The 12411-nt window shown below is 35.4% G+C and overlaps 1 protein-coding gene across 1 annotated transcript; it reads left to right on the top strand.

Annotated features, from left to right (window-relative positions):
- The first annotated feature begins 5702 nt into the window (after positions 1–5702).
- PUM24 (pumilio 24) lies at positions 5703–12053 on the top strand. The gene is made up of 17 exons (XM_078292950.1): positions 5703–5988; positions 6564–6617; positions 6824–6885; positions 6976–7057; positions 7144–7267; positions 7366–7449; positions 7536–7650; positions 7796–7946; positions 8299–8502; positions 8928–8999; positions 9228–9278; positions 9372–9422; positions 9948–10055; positions 10581–10697; positions 10879–10953; positions 11111–11355; positions 11792–12053. Exons 1-17 carry the CDS (start codon positions 5773–5775, stop codon positions 11907–11909), a joined length of 1929 nt encoding a protein of 642 aa, XP_078149076.1. The 5' UTR covers positions 5703–5772; the 3' UTR covers positions 11910–12053.
- Positions 12054–12411: the final 358 nt, after the last annotated feature.

Genomic DNA, 12411 nt, shown 5'->3' with positions numbered 1-12411 from the left:
GCATTTTTATCAAAAAACAATTGCACTAGATTTTGGCAATCTCCAATGCAATTGAGAAGCAAACTGGCACCCATGGTGTGTTGGGATCTGGGGGAATCAGAATGCACTGTTTTTAGAGCTACGTCCAGTAAACACTCAGCAAGCAAAGGTGAGAATCTGTACATGGGGAAGGGGGTGAAATCTCTTGGGATGTTGATAAAATGTCAGGCTTATTGGGTTATGCATACATCAACACAGCCACCATATGACCTTCAGAGGCAAGATCGCCTGATCTTCAACCTCAGCACAAATGGGGAATTTGTTGTCAGTAAGGCTTACGCTAAACGAAGGGGTGATGCTCCAAATCAGGACCCACTGGTACGGCAGATCTGGAAACATGTCTGGGGCAAAGGGGATATTTTACCAAGGTTGAGATTGTTTTTATGGCAGCTAATACAAAAAGGTTTACCACTGAGGAAGATTCTGACAAGTAGAAGCCTAAGAATAGGGATGATGATATAGAGTACCTGTGATTCGCATGTACCTTCTCTCGCCTGTGCTGGTACGTCTCACCACTCACAATCCGGTCTCACCTACTGACAGGGGACTTCTCCCAAATCCTCTTGTACTATACGGATTCTCTGACAGACCCTCAATGGAACTGCTTCGTAAACATTATCTGGGCCATATGGAGGTCTAGAAACGAACTGGTTTATGCGGCAACAACACCTTGCAGTAACAGATTTCTCCAAATCCTAAGAGAGGTCTCTACTGAGACAATGCTTGCAGCAACTCAGAATAACAAACCTGTAGTGCCACCCCAGGAGGTCAACTCACCTAGAACCCCTTGTCAGTTCACTTGTTTTGTTGATGGGTTCTGGAAAGAAGCCTGGAACGAGGGTGTTGGATTCGTTATCCTTGAAGAGGAGAAACTTTGCATGTATCACTTATCTAACGTCAAAGTGTGTTGCCCAATTCAGTCGGAAGCCATGGCCCTGAAGGCTGTAGTGGAGTATGTCAGGCATCACAACCTCTGGCCATGCATGTTATATATTGATAACATTGCCTTGTCAGAGGCTTGTAATCAAATGCAACTGTCAAAAGAGATGGACTGGAGAGCATTCCATGAGACAATGGTAACCTGGACAGCGTTTCAGGAGCATAATCACCTACAATGCTGTCATATTAGCAGGGACCACAATTTGCTGGCATATAACTTGGCACGAAGGGGTAGAATTGAGGGATGGAATGTAATGGGGTTTACTTTTTCAATTTTCAGGCCTTAATTTGTTCTTTTCTTTTGGTCTAATAGGAAGCAGTGCTTTGGAACATGCAAAAAAATAAATAATAAGAAGCAGTGCTTGTAATTAGTAATGCTCTACGCATTCAAACAGCAGATGCTAAACTTTGATGTAATTCGGCCTACGGGCTTTGAAATAAAAAAATAAAAATAAATAATAAGGGTCATGGCATTATAAAACATTGATTTACAACACTAAATCTTAGAACATGTACCTATGCAGATAGGTCCATGTAAAGATGTTTAGTTAAATGAAGCCCAAAACATAGGAGATGTACACATGATATATATTTTTATACTCGACCATTCTTATAGGCAAAGTCGCTATAAAAGCCCAAGTTGAGGTTTCAGATTTGAATTTCAAGCCTAACAACTTAACAAGCGTATCTCAAGTTAGAGAAGGCTGAATCTTGAAGAAGGCGTTTCAACACGAAACAGAAACAACCTTAGCCCAACCGCAATCTCAAACAAAAACAAAATCTCTACTTTTTATTGTTAATGTTATTTTTTCAAGTTGATTATCACTGTCTTATGAGCATCAGAGCATGGTATCAAGATTTGATAAGAGTTTATTATTTCCCATTTCATACTCTATTCCAGTGAAATCAACTTGAAAAATAAACTCTTATCAATCGCTGGAGCATGGTATCAAGATTTTATTGTTAATGTTATTTTTTTTCCCCAATCGCTGGAGCGCTCTCTGCCTCTCTCACAGTTCGCTGCCAGGGTTAACTGAGTTTAGGCTTTTAGCTAGACTTATTTTTCTGCTTAAGTTATATCTTTGCAATTTTTGCTCTCTGTTTTTCCAATTTTATCCTTGCTCTCTAATGCTAGCTTGACTCATTGTAAACCCAATCTAAGGCTAATATTAATGAAAACAAAATATAATTGAATAATACGAGAAGTTGCGCAGACGCAATCCATGTGTTACATTGTTATTTTTTAAAAGTGATATGTACAATTTTATTAATCCGAATAAGTGTTTAGTATTAATGCACTTAACAGTGTTATATGTTAGTGTTCCAAATTTTACGAAAAAATTAATTGTAAAAAGACAAAAAAAAAAAACTTTTTTTTAGAAAAAATCATGTAATCGCGAACACCTATGTTCTGAATTTTCCCATAAATGGTTTTAATTTGAAAATTATCAAATTATAATATAAAAAAAAATCCATATCCAATCAATCCAATTTTCATAAATTTTCCGTTGCCGAACGTGTCCTAGTTGAGTGCCTGGCTAATATAAAAAATAACACTAACAGATAAATCCAATTATCTGTTGGCTTCAATTTTCCATCACCAACGAGTCCTTGGCTAATTGCATTTTACAAGCCAACTTACATTTTGCTGTTCCAGTTGTTATCAAATGATACAATTCAGAAAGGGCAAAACAAATTAGCCCATTCGAAAGTTGCAAAATATATATTACAGAACAACAGTACAACACAAAGTTGTAACCTTTTAGATCTAATCATCTAAATATCAGGAAGCAAATCTGCTGCGATCCTACATGATCGCAGAGTTCTGTGATTCCAATTCCAGCCATTCATTTATTAGAATGTAAGAATCTGAAAAAGAGATAGTTTTTATGCACGACTCTCAAAATAAATAAACAGTTGAGATTTGAATCGCAGGACCTGCGATCCTATAGAATTGTAGCAGATTTATTTCCTAAATATCAAAATCAAACACTAGTCACATTTAATTCTGCCATATATTTTAAATTATCCGGAGGAAACATCTTTATTATTAGGGGAATACAAATATTAACCACATGTATGGTTTGCAGAAAAACCTCAGCAGAGCAATCTTGCTATTAAGTGATATTCCTCTCAAAATTGAAACAGGAATTATAAACCACAAGCCTCAATTGAATTCACAACAAAACAACTAACAAACACAGAAATGGAAAGACAAAGAGAGGTTCCCTCTGATCCGAACGTGATCCCAACGTAAATTGTAAATCAGATGGAGGCGCCAAGGTATAGGACGGATAATACGGCATTACACCTGGAGGTGTCGGCACCGATGCCCCTTGGTTGCCTTCGCAAGGCGGTGGAGGTGGCAGAGTTACAAATGAAGGCGGCGGCGGAGAAGAGTAGAGGAAAGTTTGGATCGGAGATGCGTAGCTGTTGGTGCTGTCTTTGATTTGTACCGTCAATTCAGCATTGAATTGTTGAGATTCGATTAGAAGGAGAACGAGCAAGAGGAGAATTAAAGGAAGCGGAGGGATGGAGAAGTTCGCCATGATTGACAGAGAAACAGAGAACGGGTGCTATTTAAGTTTCGCTTGGAGACTACAAATTTTGTTCATAAATTTTTATTCACGATCAGGTGGCGGGTCAGTACTGACATCCAGCGAATGGAAGTAGTAGTGTAGTATTAGAGATAAAATGAAGGATTTCCTAGTGTTCAGTGATTTGCAACAACACGCGGTGTTCTGGAACCGCCACAGAGGATCTGACATGTTCGCGCTGATTTAATATTTGAGATTCAAGTCGGACTTGGAAATAGTAGCTGGACTTTTAAAAAATAATAAAAAATACACTGAGCAACTGGACTGAAGAGGAGTGAAAAGAGGCGGTAATTAGTTAAGAGTAGATTGTTAGTTTTTACTTTTCGTGTTATTTATTTTTTTGCTTTAACATAAGAATAGTTGACATCTGTCAAGGAAAAAGATACTTCTGAAAAGTTTGATATTTATTCTGCTCTGTGTTTTCTTCTTTCTGTTCTATTTACTTTTTATTTCTTTAACTCTCACTCTTGCCTTTGATCTGCAATTTTTTTAATTACACTCAATGCGATTTCTACTCAACAAGATCCTCGGAATAGAGAGAGGGGAGGTGCCGTATGAGATGCGGCAGCCACACTTCAAAATATATCAACAATAGATTATCGATACGGAATCTAGGAACAAAGGACCCCATACGAGTTATATATATATATATTTTTTGTTTTGCTAAATAAATTAACTTTAGTTGACCAGGACACGCATCTCAAAACAATTCAATTTGTTCTAAGTTGTTTAATTAAATAAAGCACACAACATGCATGTTAAATTTGAAAAAAAAAGTTGAGCTGCGTAAAACCTATGGAATTTATATTATGTTTTCTCATTCCATGATTCCGAAGCGTACAAAATGTCACTAAAAATGCAAATTATACAGCCAGCGATGTAATTTTGATTTTAAACACGAACTGTTGCAGCTGAAGCTATTGCGATTTTATTTTGTTGTGGGGCTTCAAAGTCAAATTTACCCGTCCCCCACCGCCAACCCCACATGTGCGAGGCCTCCAAGGCCGGCGTGGCACTAGCCAAGAGGAGATCCAGTCCTATCCAGGTACAACCTCAAGCAATCAAGCAATCCAGTAAAAGTATTTTGGTTCAAATGCAAAAGTTCCTCTCTCCTTGTCAAAAAAATGCCGGAGAGATCATAACTTAAGTTTTGACCTTTTTGTTCACATCCCTCAAATTTTGGCAAAAAAATATACTAATATGAGCAGGGTTAAAATGCATCGTTATTTTCGTGTCTCAATCACGTTTCATATCCTTATCTTCATTTTCAAAGCTTGAACAGTTGATCCAAACTATTCAATATGATATCACATTAAAATGTGCTCGAAAACAATTATATATATATTTTTAGTTTATTTTATTATTGTTTTTTTTAGAAAATTCCTGATCATCCAAAAACAATAATTTTGTAATTGCTTAAAGTTAGTAAAAATATTATAAAACAAATATGAAATTTAGTCTCTAAGGCAGGGGTGAAAACGGAGCGGATAGTGATAAAATTATATCTATATTCCTTTTTTTTATTTTTCGAATACGTATCGGATATCAGACGGAGTGTCCGGATCAGATCGTATATTAATTAAAGTAATATAAAAGATATTAAAGTTCAAAATATTTATCTAATTATAATGATGAATAACATAAATTTTTCATAATAAATATTAAAATATATGATATATATCTACTATTCGGATATGAATAATTAAAATGTAAAACCATATCAATATTCTTATCCACGCATATATTTGGAAATCAGATATCCATATCTAAATTTTTGAATACATATCGAATACGGATTCAAATATTATCCATATTGTTTTCATCCATAATTCAAGTACATTTTAATACAAATATCATGTTATGCGGTTCGGATTAAATTTTAAAACTTTGAAACGAATATAATAAATGAGGCATGATTGCGGCCAGAAAAGAACGAGACATTTTAACTTTCATATATTAGAGGCCGAAAAAAGCATTTCCTTAGTTTACATTTTTCCATTACGGACCAAAATGAGAGCGCAGATTTTTAATCCAATTGAATGTAAGGAGCCCAATTAGTTTAATTTTAGGCCCGTACATTCGCAAAGAAACCAAGCCCGAAGCTAAAACCCTAGTTTCAGTTGTGAGAGTGCCTAGTTTTTACAGCTGAGGGAGAGAGGTGAGCTTGAACCCTCGTCTTAGCAAGCCGAAGCTGTTGATGGAAACTGGAAGCAAAAAGATGGAATTGAAGAAGAGAAAACGAGACGACAAGGCTGGGCAGAAACCTAAAGGAGCCAAGAAACACGTGCCTGGCAAGGTAGCACGTGCGCCTGAGAAGGCGCAGGAGAAGTGGGCGAAGAAGGAGAATCAGACGGCAACTAACGCCGATAAGAACGAACCAAAGAGCGCAAAGGAGCGTCGTTTAGCCTCTAAGGTTTGTGTTTGCGTGTCTGTTAGTGTGCGTTGTTTGTGTATTCTTAATCTAAGTGCTTGTTGTTACTTGCAAGCATTGCAATGTTTTCAATTTTTGCGCCTAAGCTTGATACTTTCAAGGGGATTTTGCAAATATATGATATTTGTGAAGATAACTTGGAACTTGCACAAGCACTAGCTGGAAGGTAGAAAAGAAATGCTACCTAACAAAAATATTCCCAGCAAAATTTAAAGTCCACTGAGACTTACTGCAGCCAATGGAATTGGTTATGTAATGTACTTCTTTTCCATTATTCTCTGTGTTATTCTTACTTTTCTAAAACCAAATCAACCAAGTTTTTTAACGTAAAACAGTTAAACAATAGTATTTTGGTTCAAAGGCAATGGAGAGGGCGAGTTTATATGGAAAGAAACATTAATTGTAGAGACAACAAAAACAACAATTGTCTACAATAATCCTTGTGCATTTAAAAATGTCTTTTGCCATCCAAAGAATGCTAAAAAACTGTAACAGTGATTATTGATTTTAGCTTGTTATGCTTCACCAGTGATTTGTTCTTTGTTCTTTGTATGCAGGAAGTGGCTGAGCTGAGGAAAAAGAAGAGGAGGCCAAATTATGCTCTTGAAAAAGTAAGCTCTACCTCTCCTTACTAGTGATGATACCAGATGCATCATCTATTGGTGCTTAGATCAGAAATTTTGTTAAAACTTAGTCAGAACATCATTTTTGCAACCCCCATTTACGTTGAGAGCTCAAATAAGCACAAAAAAAATTCTAGACCAATCTTTCTCTTACATCAATATGTTTTTATCTTTTTTCTTACTCCATTTAACAGGAACTTGCTTTATTGTGGGAAAAAATGAGATGTCATGGTGTGAGCAAAGAAGATAGATCCAAGTAAAAATTTCAGTTTCTCTTGTGTCAATTGTTTAATCATACTTCTGCTTTGATTTCAGTTTTTTTGCTTATTTATACAAAATGGTTTAGGTTTGTAACTGAAGCCCTTCGTAAAATGGGTGGCAAATTCATGGAAATTGCAGCGTCTCATGTCTCTGCACGTGTTCTTCAAGTATGTTTTCAAATTTCTTTTAGTAAGCTCTTACAATGCCTGGCTGTTTGTTTTTGCTCTAGTTATACCATGTAAATCTTATACAGACATGCATCAAGTATTGTACGCAAGAAGAGAGGGACAAGGTTTTTGATGCACTTCGCCCTCATTTTCTGACTCTTGCTCGAAAAAAGTATGCTGTTCATCTCGTAAAGAAGCTTCTAGATTCTGGTATTGTTACATTCAATTCTTAAATTTTAAGGTGTGTATATTATTTCATTTTTGTTGTATCTTGTGTTTATGTTTGATTTTTTTATGCTGTCCCCTAGCTAGCAAAAAGCAATTTGAATTGTTCGTCTCTTCCCTCCATGGCCATGTAGCATCCCTTCTTCGTCACAGTGTCGGAGCTGCAGGCATGTGAATGTTTTTAGTTTCAGAGTTTTTTTTTAATAATTGTCATTTTAGTAAACTCATTATATTTTTATTATGATGCCTGTAGTGGTGGAGCATGTATACCACCTTGCGAATGGGTCCCATAAAAGAAGCTTGTTGGTTGAGATATACTCGACCGAGCTTCAGTTGTTCCAGGATTTAACAAAAACAAACTCAGGGAGGTAAATTCTATTATTTGTATTATCTTTATTGTTTCTCTTTTATACTATTTCATTGTGTTTATTTTGGCGACAATTTTTGTTTCAATAAGCACTTTGGTATGATATGTAAAGAGTGGTTTCTTGTTTTACAAATTATTTGTACCAGGTTATTGGATATAATTGCCAAGCTAGGGTTAAAAAAAAAATTAGTGCTAGAACACATGAACAAGGTGATACAAGCCCTCTTGGAAAAAGGAATCGTTGACTATTCAATTGTCCACACTGCCATATTAGAGTACTTCACAATTGCTGACAAGGTAATTTCAACTTTAGTATTTGCAAAAATTTGTTGAAGTCTTCGGTGCGATCATAACCAAAAGAGAGTGATTTGTGAAAATAAGAACAGTAGTTATCACAATACAGAAGTTACCCATAAGTTCTGGGATAATGGAAAAGGGGGAAATTGATCAAGAACTGAAGAACATATTTGCTCCGCCATATTATTTACCAATTCTATAATTATAGCATTCCTTCTACAGAAAGAGAATAAATGTTGGGTGTTTATTGAAACCTTTCAGGCCATCTTAAAAAATGAAACATCTATTCATCATTTCTAATGTCATCAGCTAACTTATTTCCTGTAAACATCTTTCTTAATTGTTTGCCAAGACTTCTGCAACGGATGTGATTCTCCAGTTAATTTCACAAATTGAAGGATCAGGTAGTACTGAGGAAACTGAAGTTGCAGCTAATTTGTCAAAAAAAATAAAAAAGAAAAGAAAAAGGTCGGCTCAGCCGCTTCTTGTTAGAATGATGCATAATAGAGATGGGTTGAAGCTCGCTGTCCTCTGTGTAAAGCACGGAACTGCAAAGGTGTAGTATGATTGTTATACCCATGCTTTTTCTAACATTTGTTTATTACAATTGTTAAACACTTTAATTATCGTATGTGCTCCTTCATAGTTGCAAATATCTGTCTGTCATGGTCATATAAAATGTTGGAAGTAATGTTACTCCCTTCATACCTTACAAGTTTCAACACTACCTGAGTCACCTTGTACATGTATTGTACTTGTAGAGGTAAAGGGAGTCAGGTGTGGTTTTGAAAGTAAATTGGGAATACATGTTTTGTTATGGTACATGTGATATTTTCTTTGCTTATAGAAGTATGGGTTTACAGTGGTACTACATGTTCTGCGGAGTTATGCTTGGCAATTTCATGTTTCTGAAGGAATGCATGTGAAATTTTCCCCTAAAATGTAACTTGGTGGTTTATTTTTCTTTTATGCTAATTTTAGGATAGAAAAAAGATCATAAAGGGCATGAAGGGGCATGTTAGAAAGCTTGCTCTAGATCAATATGGGAGCCTTGTAAGTAACTATCTTCTAGGAATTTTCTTTTAGATTTGGCAGTTTTATTTTCTTATTTTATATGGTACTGTTGAAGAAGTTTCCTTGGTCTGATTATGGTAACATGTTTGTTTATAGCAAGTAATATACAATTAAAAGTACAATCATAAAAAAAATTCCACCTTATTTCTTTTTATGCTTTTTTTTATGTTGTATTATTCCTAAACTTTGTGTTATTTTAATACACAGCTCCTGATTTGTATCCTTTCTATTGTTGACGACACGAAGCTTGTGAACAAAGTAAGTTTTTTTTTTCTGTTTTTATTATAACCTACTTATTTCATTTCGCATGTGCAAACTGAAATTCTCTAATTATTGGTTTATGTTAAGTAGATTATAATTGAAGAGATAAGGAAGGCGCTAAATGAACTCGTGCTTGATAAGGTAAAACTAGTAGTCCTTGCATCTCTTTTTGGTGCTATTTGGTTATTTTATGACCCTAATTTATTATTTGATATCCCAGCGGGATCTTCAATTTGCTTCGAATCAACGCAATTTAGTATAGTTAGTTCTTGGTATCTGAATAGCTTCAATAGGATTTTGCTTCAGTTGACCTCAACTTTACTATCTCCCCTCAGTTCCCCTCGATTGGGGCAATCAACACCAGAAAAACTAAGAGTTAATATATTATGCAAAAAAAATCGAAAAGAGGTCAAACCAATAGAGCTATCAAGTGCAATTGTACAATTTTGTACACACCATACTTTTTTTCCTTTGTGTTTTGTGATTTATATAATAACACACTAGGGATGCTAATGTAGTATTTTTAGATGGTGAGGCACCTGAGATAATTTTAACAAATTATGGGTTCAAACTCTCCATTGCCAATGTTATGGATGTGGCACTTCCAGCCTTGTGCATTGAAATAATATGATACTGAAATAGCAAGGCTTTTTAAAAAAAAAACAGAATGGGAGGCGGCCTTTGTTGCAACTGCTCCATCCCAACTGCTCACGGTACCTGAGCCCTGATGACCTGGCATGCCTTAATTATACAGTTCCTTCTCTCTCTTCCCAGGTGGGTATTGTTTTCATATATTTCTTTACTATATTATTTTGATATAGTTAGTTATTGGGAGGCATGGAGTTAAATGTAGCAGCAGTCCTATCTTCAGAAGGAACCGAATGGCTGTTTTGCAAATTTACACTCATTCAACTAAATTGCAAATAACAGACAATAATACTATTTGCAATCTGCAAAAGTCGTTTTCTTGATTGTCTTTTTGTTTTTTGGTGTTTCTGACTCTCCGTTCAATCCAAGATCAAATCAAACTTATTCAAGCTGATTAAATTCACTGAATCGTTCATATAAACTGAATTCGATACTTTGCATTAGTTCCTTTATACTCAAGAGTCTGTATTGTTTGATTTATGAGCAAAGGTAAGCACCAAAAAGCTTGAGGCAAACTGGTCAGTTTGATTTCTTTTGCATATTCTGTTATTTGCAAAAGAATTCCAATGCATATTTGTCATAGGATAAAGTTTCAAATGTATGTTTCATGTTGTAGTGATGTTCTCAATCTCTGTGTATGTTTTTTTTAAGGGAGAAGAATTGGCGGAAACGGATGTCACTGATAAGGTTCAAATGACATCAGTTGAGGGAAAGAAAGATCCCTCTTTGCGTAGACGCGAACTGTTACTTGATAGCGGGCTAGCTGAGGTTTTACTCTTGTACTTTCTGTTGTTATTGATTCTTGAAAGTCCCAAATAATTGGATGCCTGATTGAGAAGTACTTGTTATTCTGAATATTATTTTTCTTTTGATCAGAGCAGTGTTATTGTTGTTGTTTTTTCTTTTTCCAAGTCTTGATGTATCATGATTTGCCATCTGTCACTATTAGGGTCTGATTGAAGCTTGTATCGAGAATCTTGGTGTGCTTCTTCGATCCAACTTTGGCAGAGAAGTAATATATGAGGTGCTATCCTGATTTTTTTTTTTTTTTTTTTTGGGAAAATATGTGGGTTACTTCTCCCTGCTTGATTCTTTATGTTAGATATGTCAACTATTGGCAAATGTGAAGCTTAAACATTTGTATATCTTTATTTTTTACACATGGAAAAAAATATACACAGGTTGCACTTGGAGGGGGTGACAAAATCTTGCAACCTCTGTCCGATAAAATTGATGCATTGCATGAGGCCATAACATCTCTGGCAGCAGTACCCAAGGGCACTGATTCTAAGGAAGAGCATGTCTTTGAAAACTTCCATTCTAGCAGAACTATTCGAAAACTGGTACTAGACTCACATGCCTTTGCCTCTGCACTGTGGAAAGGCTCGCTAGAAGGAAAAACTGACGTGTGGGCCCAGGGACACAGGTAATTATTGTTGATTTCAATTGTTTTTTTATTATACTTGTTGGCTGATGTGGGATATTTGTGTTGCCCTGAAATGGGCAAATGGTGCCCACGGCGTACTGCACATGCGAAAGATATCATTACATATCTAGTTCATGTGTAATGATGTGCAGATTATGTGGGATAGCAGTACTTGTGGAACATATTAGTCCATATCTAGTTCAATTATGAATTTTTATAGCACAGCATGTATAGATTACATGTTTAGAGGACAGGTATATGTATTTGATTTGACTAATATCGAGTGCATATTAACAACACTCAAATTTTCAGGTATTTTTCAGGTCTCTCTTGGTTTGTTTGGTGTTCAATTGTATAAATTTAAGGAGTCCGGGTTCTATTGGTTATGGAACATTATGTTATATATTTACTGAATGTTGTTTTTGAATATCTGCAGTTCAAAGGTCATTCTGGCATTCCTTGAATCGTCAGATTCAAAAACAAAAGATCTTGCAAAATCAGAGCTACAACATTTGATTGATAGTGGTGTTCTCAAAGCCCCTGGAAATAAATGAGAGTTTTGATAGAGGTCTCACGGGGGGAAAAAAAAAAAACAGAATTTATGATGATGTTATTAAATTTTGTTCTATTTGTATACTAGCTTTCTTTAAAGTATTTTTCATCCAGTCATTCTGGAGAAATAACATTTTTGTTCGACACTATTGGTGTTTTATTACTGTCTTATTACTGTTGGAGATTGCGAGAAGAGTCAGAAAGATCAAGGTTGACACCCATATATAACTTGTTGGGATTTGAAAATAGAGTAGAACTAGGGTGTTGGCGCAAGGTTGGCCCAAGCTCTTTGGTGAGCATAACCCCAAATTAAATTGATTTTAAATGATAAATCTAAATGGTTGAAATCGATTTACTTTAAGGTGATGTGTTTACATGTTCATTTTATAATTTTATAAATTAATTTAGTACAAAGTTAAGTGGTAAAAAAAATAAAAACTGAGCATATTAAAATTAACTTGGTAACAAAGGTAGTCTTTATGTGAAATATGTGAGAGATCATGA

This window comes from Carex rostrata, chromosome 2 (assembly GCF_964058835.1).
Source record: "Carex rostrata chromosome 2, lpCarRost1.2, whole genome shotgun sequence".
NCBI classification, from domain to species: domain Eukaryota; kingdom Viridiplantae; phylum Streptophyta; class Magnoliopsida; order Poales; family Cyperaceae; genus Carex; species Carex rostrata.
Note: the sequence above shows the minus strand (reverse complement) of the source record. Positions and strands in the feature narration are given on the sequence as shown.